General features: G+C 45.0%; 1 protein-coding gene across 1 annotated transcript in view; it reads left to right on the forward strand.

The window, feature by feature from the left end:
• The window catches only part of PCSK5 (proprotein convertase subtilisin/kexin type 5), a 1619480-nt gene that overhangs the window by 1209620 nt on the left and 397536 nt on the right, over nucleotides 1–12324 (forward strand). The window contains exon 22 of the mRNA XM_069625842.1: nucleotides 6357–6493. Coding sequence (XP_069481943.1) covers nucleotides 6357–6493 — 137 coding nt within the window. The remainder of the gene's footprint in view (nucleotides 1–6356; nucleotides 6494–12324) is intronic.

The raw sequence follows: 12324 nt of genomic DNA on the forward strand, positions 1-12324 counted from the left end.
CGTCAACATTGGCCAAACAGAATACTGAATAGGTTCCCTAGTCATTACTTCCTGAATCGTTTTGATCTTATTGACAAAGAGCATGTTCAGGGCTTCAGAGGTATTTGCTAATAGTTTTCATTCATCCTTATTGGAAGTATGAGCCTGGAATCACTAAATTACCTTGATTCATGAAATCTCGAATGTTGTGAACCTCTAGTGCAACAGTACCTGGTCTTTAGACCGCATTCCCTGGGCCGCCGCTTAAAGAGACCACTCAGGAAAAGGCGGCTGAACGACCGCACTAGAATAGGCCCAGAATAGGGAGGTCGGTGGTGCCAGTTGGACAGCAGGTAAGTGTGTGGGAGAGCAGGGATTAGGGGTTGGGGGCATTTTTGCTTCAGGTGGGGCAGCTGAGGAGTTGAGCGTATGGGGGAGCAGTGCAAAGGGGGCTTGAGGAGTTAAACTCCCCAATGGAAAACAAATTCTACCCTTTGGAGGCTGCTCTAGGACAGCCAAGCATTCGTGTTTTTAAAAAAAAAAGCCTGGCCTCCGTTGTGTGGGATTTTTACATAGAACCGGCTCAACATGCAAACCTGATATGAACCTAATATGAAAATAAACATAGAAACGTGCACTCGTTATGTGTACAGATGGGGATATAAGGGTTAAACATCCTTCTTTAATGTTGAATTTATAATGTATGGCACCATAGCAGTTAGATAAAGTCGAGTTTTAAAAAAGCGACCAGACAAATCTGATATGAATATAAATGTGCAAAAAAAAGGAAGGAAAGGTTTACTCGGAGAATAAGACACCAGCCCACTAACCTGTGGACCATGAGCAGAGTCCTGGAGCGTGTAGGCAGCGGTGGGCAAGGGCAACCCAGAAAGGCACCCAAAGAGGCAGAGGGGTAGCACAGGGGCACCAAGTAATGCCCCAGGCACCTGGCAAGCAGGAGAACCATTCACAGGTACAGGCAGGGAGCTGCTGCAGAGACTACACACGTGCCTCATCATTAAAGCAACCAGCGTCAAATGTCCGAAAGCTCGCGAGAACTGGCGCAGTGGCGAAGCGGGCTGTCAGAGAAGTAAGTGCTAAAATGGCACATATGCTGAAAAAGAGAAAAAAAAACACCCAAACTAAAGGAAACAATGCATATTGAAAGGCGTCCGGATACAAAGGCTTATTAAACACACACAGTAGGCAAAAGGAGAAGGCAACAAAGACCATTGGTAAACCTCAGGAGAATGCCCAGGATAGGCAAGAGTACTCTGACCAGAGCTAAACAATCCCAACAACCTTAGGACCACATTGCCATATGTAAAGGTATGTAAAGCAAGGGAGCAAGTGGTGAAATCGCCCACTGCGCCAAAGAGAACCTGCCCACACCAACCCACAGAGTGAACAGGTGGGCTCCAGGTCTCTAAGGCCAAGACCTCCTGAACGCCTTACGCCGCAAGGTTCAAATGCGCAGCAAGATGCAGGAGGTGCGCACCCGGATCACATGACATGAAGCTGTAACCAGCCCAACTGCAGACGGATGAAGCAAAGTATAAAGTAAACAAGAAAACAACATGGCATCCAACTTCCAGCGCAACATCTGAATCAGTGGAAACAGGCCAGCAGGACTATTGGTGCGTGATCCTGTGCTTTGCACCAGGCCATGTAGAGCAACACCGATTATGATGAATGTAATATTGTTAGGATTCTGGCATGGAAGTGGTGCAATGTAATAATGGTATTTTACTCCCTTTTACTCCTTTGCTGTGCTTTCTTACATTTTCCCCTCACCTTACAGGATAGGGGGCGCGTTACTCTGGGGCACTTTTCTGCGGCAGTACATTCTAAAGTAAGGCTGTCCGTGCTTTCCCGCCCTCCTCATGTGCTGGTGATCCCTCCTCAGTCTTCAGTGCATGTGGGACTCCTCCGTGACTGCTGTTTTTTCTTCTTTATTTATTAAAATGCATTGTCTACACTACCATCGCACTTCCATCAGTAAAGCAACGTGGATAGCAGGGTCCTTGCAATTTCTCTTTTGAGGAGGGCCTGAACATGACTATCAACTTAAAGGTGCACCTCCCGATCCATGCATTCTAGATCTTTGCCCTGGGAAGCGCAGAGGGAACCTCCATTTTGATTTGATTGATGAAGCACTGTGTGGGTCTCGTGAGTCAATTTGACAGCATTATATAAAGATGTACCACAGCATCAGCAAAGAAGGCCGGCTTAAATGGGCCACCAGAAGGTTAGGCAAGATCAGTGGTCTGGATATCTGGGAAGTGTGTTCCAAAGAGTGGGGACAAGAATAGTGAATCTACGAACTCCTTAAAACTTTGAACATGAGCTGGGTAAGACCAGGAGATTTCGTTCTTGGAAAAAAGTGTTCTGGTGGGTATATATAATTTGATTTTAGTCTGCAAGACATAAGGGGCGCGCGAGTCACATCAGGTACTGTGAGGAATTGCGGGAATTCATGCCTTCTCCTGTGAGGCTGGAGAGGTAGGCCCACTCCGCACCACCCTCCCGGGGGGTGGAGGCAGGCGAGATCTCACCGGGAGAGACTCCCCCTGTGGGAACGAGGACTCCTGTTCCTGTGAGGTACTACCTAAAGAACCTCCCAATATGACCTCTTTGGACTTGTACGAAGTGAGAACAAGTATGTGTTATCGTCAGCAAGAAACTGTGAGTATCCCTTTAAATTGAAAACTCCATTTAACTGGGACAAGCAGGATGGAGCAATGAGATGAGAAGCCACAACAGGCAGAGAGAGACACGCGTGTACGCCAGGGAAGGCTCGCAGCAAAAAATGAATAAAATAAAATTAAAATAAAGTATACCTGAGCGGGGAAGAGAATGGGAAGTTGCAAAAGTCTGCGAATTGCACAACTGCTTGCGTACTGAAACCCGAATGCTGGACGTGCAGCGTCCTGTAAATTGTAAAGAGGAACGGAGAGTGGTGGTGTGACCATAGAGATCTTGGGATGGCCCAGTGGTCTCAAAAACCATGCTGAAACCACTCGGCGGTCGGTACCGCTTAACCTCGCAGTATATGAGACACCGGACGGCCATCCGGACGGAAGATACTTAGTACGAAGCACTGACGGAACAAAGGAAGCCGGACAGGCAGAGAAGACCAATCCCGAACGGAAAAAAAACCCAATGAAGTTATCCCTGAGAGTAGCAGGTAAAGAGGGGGGAGGGGAGACCTGGGAAGGAGACGTTGAACCGTTATGGGACTACGCATACTTTTCCCAGTCAACATAACAAGATTATAACATTGAAAGCAAGAGAAGCGAATGAGAATAGTCATGGGATTACTCATGCTCGTCTCAGTCAAGATAACAAGATTACATTTAACGCGAGTGAAGCAAATGAGAATCGTTATTGGACTATTGATACTCGTCCCAGTCAAGATAACGAGACTATAACATTGGAAGCCGGAGAATTGAGTGAGACTCATTATGGGGCTACTCATACTCGTCCCAGTCAAGATAATAAGCGTATAACCTTGCAAACGTGAGAAGTGGATGAGAATCATTATAGGAGTGCTCGTACTCGTCTGAGCCAAATCCAAGAAAGCATAATCAAGAAAGAAAGCAAATATATATACATCCAAGGAGAGAAGGATGAACTAATATATATGTCCAATGACAGATTAAATAACTGGAACAAAGGTTGTGAATTTAGCAGAAGGGAAGAGAGTTTCAAGAGAGAATTATAAACGTTGGATAACGTTACCCTGGGAAAAGGGGAGAATAACTCTTTGTAGTAAAGGTAAAGAAGAGAGGAACAAACGGAAACCATTACCAAGGGAGAATATATCTATCCAAGGTCAAAGGAAGGAACTTTTAAGAAGAATCTGAAGTATAATAAAGTGTTTAAAGAAATGTACAAACTAATCAAAGAAGTCACAGAGACTATTTGAAAATCAGCTATTGAACAGAGGTTTGAGAGACGCAAAACCGAGGAGAAGGGAGTCATTCTCCTGTCTTTAGTTGTTAAGATAATGGTAGGGTCAGTTGGGGTTAGTTTGGACGGTGGCCAGATTTTTTGAAGACATTCACTGACGACTGATGAGCACCTTAGCTAGTTTTAAGTTGTGAACACCCCATAGAATTAGGGCGAGATGGGCATTATCCTTTCCTTTAATAAATACACACTTGAAATGTTTTATAAGATTCTGCATCCTTCTTCTGACCCACCACAGTACTTAAAACCAAGAAGCCAATGCAATGGCTCCTGAGCAGCGAAACATGGTCACCTTTTAATCAATCAAATGAAGTAATGCCCATAGACCCTTTGCTATGCCCCATATATATCTAGCCAATACCTACGATGCATTTGTGTGCATTATCCTGTAAAGGACCCATCTCCCCTGCTACAGTGCAATGTCAATGTTTACTGAAGTAGCTGTGACGTTGTCCAAAGGAAATCAAGGTCTCAGAATGCCATTTGTTCAATAAAAGTGGCATAGAAACTGGCGAGATAGCTCAGTGAGTTAACTACTTGCTGCGTAGTTTTGTATTCAGCCTGCAAGATACATTTTTGAACCCATTGTGTCCCATGATGAGGAATAATTAGTAAGAATCAGTCATGTTCTCGGTTCGTAGCCAGCAAACCAGTATCGCTGAGCAACATTATAAGCATGACGGACACAGTGGTAACGAAGTGGCAGGCGATGGGAATGTGTGACAGGCAGCTACACAGTACAGAGAGCATCTACCCTCAAATAAAATCATAATTAAGACACCAATATACCTCATCACATTGTGGATGTGAACTATTGAACTAGAACGTGTACATAAAGAAGAAAGTGTTCCTCCAACTGGTTCTATTCAGGCCTGATGGGGACAGAGAACGAGGGCCATGACAGGCTATGAACTCTGAAGTGTAAATATTGCTCCATTGAGCACAGGGTTGAGTACAGCAATCAAGGCGGGGCACCTCAATGATCATGGCGACTTGGCTCTTGCCTCCGTGATGGTCAGGAAACGTCCAGCTTAAAGGGGTGGATCCACACCTCCCAAGAGGCCCGAAGGGAGACGACCTCAGCACACTGCCCTGTCTTTGCAGAAGGTTAAGACATGGTCCCGCATCAAAGGGAGGCCTTTATCAGAATCACAGTTGCACGTGAGAAGTACCAGACCCTGAAGCCAAACATCAGACTGACGAATCACTCATGACATGGGGCCTTGCCTTAAGATCAAAACAAATGGAGAAATTTGAAATGTGCTGCAGAATGACAGCGCGCCTGTGATCAATATTTGATTCATGAAGCACATTTATAGTAGGGAATATTTGTACTTCACACATAAGCAAACAAATAAATTAAGCGTAAGACAGTGGTACAGAGGTTCCAGCACAAATTGCAAAGCTGCTCCCTTTTTTTAAAAAGTCGACTGTCCTGACAAGTGCCATCTGCAGAACAGTAGGGCATGTGACAGGTTTGCTGTGTCTAAACCTGGCTCCTGGGCTGTGCAGTTTGCGTCTAGTGCCGCACCATGGAGAGAGTGGAGAGGTGCAGTTAGTTTACTTTTAGGCATATTGATGAAGAGTAAACGTGATGGAGGTAGCTCGCTGAGATTCGGGGTCTTGTATCGCAGCCAAGGAAACGACTGATGTCGGCCAAGATAACAAAGGGCAATGACAAGTTCTATGAGGTCTGGAATTCCCGCCCTTTTACACATTGTGATGTAAAAGTAGAAACCTGCTCCATCAACCAGCATTAAAAGGCTCTGCGTTTCCCATGTTCCAGTGAGGGGGGTGAGGGGGATTATTTCCGGTTGCGTCTTTCTTCCATTTATTCAGCGACTCATGTTTGCACATCCCAATGAAATGGGATCCAATTCAGAGTCCCAATACTGGAGGACAATAATGCAGCACGCTATATTAAGGCATTAGTGAATCTTAGAGACCCTCAGAATTGATGGCTAATAAGCACGTGCTGTAATACTCATGCATTGAAAGATAGTATGTAATAGCCTGTGTTTAATATTACAAGTTTGGTTGTAATGATAATGTCTATGGGATTTGGAAAATAGAGGTATTACCTCAGGGGATTTTCACCTTGAAAGCTCGCCTAATTTTACATTCACCCAGAGTCCATCCTTTTTGTAGAATAGTTTGGGAACCTTCTGCTTTTGATGGCATTCAGAAATGTGATCATTAACTTATTTTATTTTGTTGTATAATTATGTTTTAACTATATATGGAAATGTTTTAACTGTATGTGTGAACGTTTTAATAGTATATCTGTGTTTGTTTACATTTCTGTTTTTCTGTATTGAATATTGTTTGCATATTAAAACGCTCATTGAGCAATAAACATTATAAAATAAATAAAAGTTAACTTACTATTTCTGTCTTTGATTCAGGATTTTCGATGGCGGCCGTTGTGTTTTGCGATGCCCAACAGGGAAATACGAGTTCAAAAAGCAATGTCACAGCTGCCATCACACCTGCAAGGAATGCATTGGAAATGAGCCCTTCAAATGCACTGCTTGTGGTACAGGTAAGAAAGTTCTCTGTTGCATGGATTTGGGGACAATTGGGTTAACTTGGCCAAGTCGAATCTGAATGTGGACATTCTCAGCAATAACTCAGTCAAGGGAGACAACATGCATAGGGTATTGGCAAAAGTTATACCCCCAAAACACTTGGGACATTAACACTCATCAGAACCATGCACTGGTATAAGAGGCCACATGCACACGAGCACCCAGGATGTGCATAAGAAGGTAGGCTCGTCACCTATAGTTGCTGTTAGTTACCGCCGGTGCCAAGTCCACAATTAGGACAAGCAAGAACATTGGGTTTCATTGTGGCGGAAGGGGAACCGAATTGCAGCCATGTTTGCAGAACAGCCATGCTACGAGTGTGGGGAGAAAGGGGAGGGAATACCTCCTGTGCTTGGCAGGAGATATTTCCTCTGACATTTGGAGGATATACAACGGGCAGCATCTGTCTGTGGTACATGCATGTGGATTAACTGTGCCATTCCAACGCTAGTAATCTGGCAGATTTACGGCAAGGACAAGTGGTGGACACGGTAAACGAGTTTGGTGGTATTTCCATGGATAATCCCAGCATAGTCATAGTGAGACCCATTATCTGTGAGCCATCAACCTTGGTGGCCTTATATAAGGTTACTTTAAGACAATACTCGCAAGGGTAATAAAAACCATCTAGGTTGGCAGCCATACCCCCAGAACCTGACACCCGAACAGGAACATGTAAGGCTTTAACAACAAAGGGTGGTGTCATACGATAGACATGAATCAACACGCTTCACCATGCGGAGGCTGTGAGGAACCTGAGGGCATCCTCCCATCTACTCCCCTTGGATCCTATTCTCAGGTGGCCAGGTAAAGGCTTTTGGATCATGACCCTGGGGGTGGATGTGCGAGGGAGGATCACCTGGGTGGAGGGACATTGGGGAGTGGGTAGATGATGTCTTTAGGTGAGGACTGGCATCCCCTTTCCCTTGTCAGAATACACCCTATCCTGCCCCGGTAGGTTGTCAGCCTTCCCCTCTTTTACACATACAATGTCCCGCGTTCATATGCCTTTAAGACTGGGACGAGGAGGAGACGACTAGGACTGATTCACACTTCCATTCATGGACACCACTTTGATACTGAGACAAGGAAGAGGACTATGGAACACCACTGTAATGGCCAGGCATGTCCCAATACTGAAGTTAATTATGGTCAGGCACAGGGCTAGCACCTGCAGCCAATTGAGAGGCTACCTGTGCATAAAAGGAAAGGCAGGTTAGAGTCGAGGGAGAACCTGCCTGGGGAGAAGGACATTGCAAACCGACGTGGAGCAGACTGGAGAGGGGCAGGCAGAAATGATGCCATATGCTGCAGAGGTATGAGGAAGACACCAGGGCCAGAATGGGCCACGAGGGTGTCAGGAGCCCTGCAGTCCCCCAGGCCGCGTGTCCACTGCCAGACCTATGGGACACAGAAGACTCCAGTGTGCTGCTGACAACAGCAGCAAGGCTCGAGAGAGGCGAGCGTGTCTCGCCGGAGCTCCCAACAAGCACACAGAGAGCGAGAGAAAGCCAGAGAAGAAAGCAGAGATGCCCGGTGGAGCTGCCGGACACCATTGAGTGAAAGAAAAGGAACATTCAGACCGGGGCACTCCAGGGGCTGGAAATTGGCAAATGGAAAGGCTGACCGAACAGAGAGTGATACTGAATGGGTTTGGAAACCGAAAAGAAGCATTTTGAATACTGAACAAGCTGCAAAGTATTTTTTTAGTTATTGAATACCGAACTAAGGAAAAGATATGCAAAGTATATGAAAATACTCAACAAATGAAACAAAAGTGATGTGCATTGATGAGCACAGTGAAAACTTGTAATGAGTATTGATAGGCAATGTGAAAGTCTGAATAAGGTGAAAGCCAGTATTTAACTATGGTGAATTGAGTGGAAAGCAAATGATAAGCACTATTGGACAGTGTGAAAGCAAGGTGATGACAAGGAATAAACGCCACTAAGTAAGTTGTGTGAAAGTCATGTTGTAGCATGGTCAGGAGACTGCCAAGGAGGAACAGAATTGAATGTGGACTAATAACACAGGTTCAGAGGGAAAAACCTATGTCGGCAAGGAAGTCCTATAAGAAGATATGGATGTAAGCAAAGTGCCAAGTGTTATCGATTGCGTGACCTGTGATGGGTGGACCGTGTAGACTGAGTACCCCCTACTTGGAAAGAACCAAGAAAAGCCAAGATGCAGAAACTGTGTTTAATGATAAATGCTGAAGTAATTGAAGAAAAGAGCAATCTATTTGAACTGTTGAAAAGCCTGAAAGATTACAAAGCTGAATTGGAAACATTGTTGAAAGTTGAAAGAGTTGAACTATCTGTGGTTTTGAAGCTGGAAGAGCTGCATTCTTGGGGAAGGAATCCCGAGACCTTGTGAATGGAGTTGACCTGGGGAAGGGAACCCAGAGGCCCTTTTGGAACTGTGTTGAACTTGGAAAGGGAACCCTGAGACCTTTTTGTAGAACTGTTTTGAACCTAGGGAAGGGGAATCTGAAAACACAGCAAGAGCTGGAAGAAGCTCAGAACTTTGTCAGAACACTGTTTCTTTTGGTTACCGACATCCCTACGCATTGTATGTTTTTAGTTGTGAGGGCAAGTATAGGTTTTGGACACAGACTGACTTTGGAGTTGAACTTAATGACACAGACTATCCTTAGTTTCTTTAGGTAGGGAAATCCCACCTTAGTATAGGGCAAGTTAGGCCTTACTCCATCCTGACATTTAAAAGAAATAAATAATTTTAGAGAAAAGTGAATCTGTTGCCTGTGTCTTACTTCATGATGCCTTCACGGGGCTAACGTGTTAAACATATTTTGTTTGTTCTCACATACCATCTTTCTTAACTATGCATAGAAGACAAACTAAAATAAAATGTGTGTGAGATCCAAACATATGTCTCATCATCCTCCCCCTCACACTCACCCAGGCCCCTTGCTCCTCTCTGGAGAAAGGAACTACTGGCCGAAGCGATTGTTTTCCAAATAGTTTACAAGGATCCTTTTTCAATTCCTCCAGTTCCAAAGGAAAAATGGCTCAGATGAAGTCCGATCTTAGTCTCCCCTCTCCCAGGTCAAAATAATACAAAAGAAAAGTTGGGCTTGGGCTTGAAAAAAGAGGAAAACTAGAAGCAATAGAAATTAAAAACAATAACAAATAGTGCTGGAGGGGAGACTTAGGTCATTATGGACGAAAGGGATCATAAATGGAGTTCCCCCTATTTTATATCAAAGAAGGAAGCAATATACATTCAAAGCAAACGCATGGCTGTTAGATAGCTCGAAGTTTACGCGTTTTTTAAGTGGCTGCATTAAGCTGTATTTTCATTGAGATGGCTTTTGTTGAGCTGTCACGGATACTGCAAATTATAGTAGAAGAAGTTAATTTTATGATGCAAGTTTCAAGCCCAAAGGGCACTCTTCCTAAGCTCCCCCCTTGTTCTAATGTGGAACATTTCGAGAAGTTTAGTTTGATACAGTTCCAATTAAAACTGATGCCTGCCCCCAATTTCAAGATGGCAGGTGTCGCAGGCTTCTGGTCAGATCTCTTCTTCAAATATTTCGTATTCCCTTCACTTCAAAGCCGAGTATGCTGAGGAGTCGTGACAACATAGGCCTATCTGCAGGGTTCAGAACCAGCAGCTTGCCCTGGTCCTGACCACGGCTACAGGGATGCAACATGGCCATTATCAACATCCTGATGGTTTTTCTGGGATGGGCCCAGGTGCGACATTCCAGGCACGAGTTCCTTTACAAACCAGTTTGTAGACATGGCACTAGTCTGGTCATTCACATACAAGATGCTGAACATTCAGTTCTATGAATTAAAGTTAAAACAAACCTCTATGAAAGTTCCAAATGTAAGCAAACGCTCAACAAATTCATTTCTATATTGTTTTCCCCATTGGTACTGGCACAACTGGCTGACAAACAATGGTTTTGAGGGGTGCCCAGAGCAATGACAGTGGGTATAATTCATGATAGCATTGGAATCTTGGCTGTTCCACTAAAATGGTGCCAGAGAGGGTCTTAACGGCTGATATAAGGACTGCTCCTGCCTCTCAGTTATCGTTCCATCCTCCACACTGTGACGTTACTGTGCATTCTACCACCTCTCGTCACTCACAATATGGGCTGTCACTCCACGTGTTCTTCCTACCTTCTCGAAGACACTGAGGGCCAAGTGAAATGCAAAAACGACTTGACTTAGGAGTATGGTTTCAGATATGTATTCTTACATTGCATAACCAAAGCCATGTCACTCACCCTCAAATCACATGGTGGTCAGTACTTCTTGCCAACTAAATATATGCAGTCTTTCCCAGGCATCATATCCATGGCTACCTGATCAAAGAGGGCCCACCAAGTTGGGTCAGTTCCTTGCGGCCCTTGGTTGATGCTGCTCTGCTTCACCTCTACCAACACCAAGTAGCGCTCACACTTCTCAAGGGCATGGAGCTGGTGCCAGGAGGTTATTGCTAACACCCTCTAAACCCCAGACCTGTTCTCCCCATTCAGGAGGTATGCTGAGTCCTCTGTGCCTCTAGGCTACTCACTTCTCTGATTTCTATGACTGGATCTTGTGCCTCCTCCCGCCTCTTTCACCCGCCTTCTCGTACATCCTGCTCTGGTTCTTGCCTGTTACCACCTCCTCCAAATCTTCACCAACTTGTCATGTTAGCTTCTCCTTCAAACTCTAACCAGCTACTCCTAACACCCCTACCTCTTCCAATTCCTCACCTCCTGGATCCTCCTCCTCCTCTCACCTCAAGCAGCCTCTGCTCCTCCATAGTCCTTGTAATGCCTTCCAATATCCTGCAATCACAAAACACAATCTGCTTCAACAACGCACCCTGCTGGACTGTGCTTTATTTTACATAGCGAGATTCCTCCCCCTCGCCTTAGTGGGATTCTGGCACAGGGTCTACTCCTGTGTTTCCCAGGTTTTTGAGTGATTGGCTAAAGCTTGCAGCTTACCGTGGGTCTGAATGAGGTTGTGGGGGGCTGGCCTATGTCTAAATCAATGCTGTTGGCCATTCTGGAATTCAGGTTTGTGTACGGTGGGTCAGAAAGAACTGCTCGGGCATAGGTACTTACCCACCCAAACTCATCGCTGAGGAGAACATTTGGTTATTAAAGTGCACAGCTTCACATACTTTGCACAACACCTCAACCATCAGAATACAGCTATGCCCCCCAACAAAATACTGTCTACCTGTACACATCTCTCCTACTTCACATACTTTGCACAGCACCTCTGCTATTAGAATGCAGCTATCCCCATGATAAAATGTCGGTCTAGCAGTACACATAATATCCCTCCTGCTCTACATACTTTGCATAATAACTCTGCCATTGAAATGCAGGCAGCTATCCCCCACAGTATGATAGGTTATTTATAATGCGCTTAATACCCAGAGGTTTCTAAGCGCGGACTCGGGGATCGAACCTGTGGTGCTCTGTGTCGTCTTGCTTCCAAGGCGGGCACGTTACCCCTGAGCTATCCACCCGAGACATTTTTGGTCTAGCTGTACACATATAATCTCTCTTGCATACTCTCCAGACTAGCTCTCTGCACCCACCCACATGCCTGCTCAACATGGGTGACTCAAATTGGCTAAAATGCACACACGCATTCACCAACTCTCTGAATTTCCCATACTTGAACTTCGGTCCCCCAAAGGCATTCAACCCACAGAGCGTTGAGACCATAACAAAGTTGAAAGGTTCTATACGAATGCCCATTACATTACATATAGCCTATTCTTTAAGATAACCTATAGTCCCTTT

Source organism: Ambystoma mexicanum, chromosome 6p (assembly GCF_040938575.1).
Source record: "Ambystoma mexicanum isolate Mex_15411 chromosome 6p, UKY_AmexF1_1, whole genome shotgun sequence".
NCBI classification, from domain to species: Eukaryota; Metazoa; Chordata; class Amphibia; order Caudata; family Ambystomatidae; genus Ambystoma; species Ambystoma mexicanum.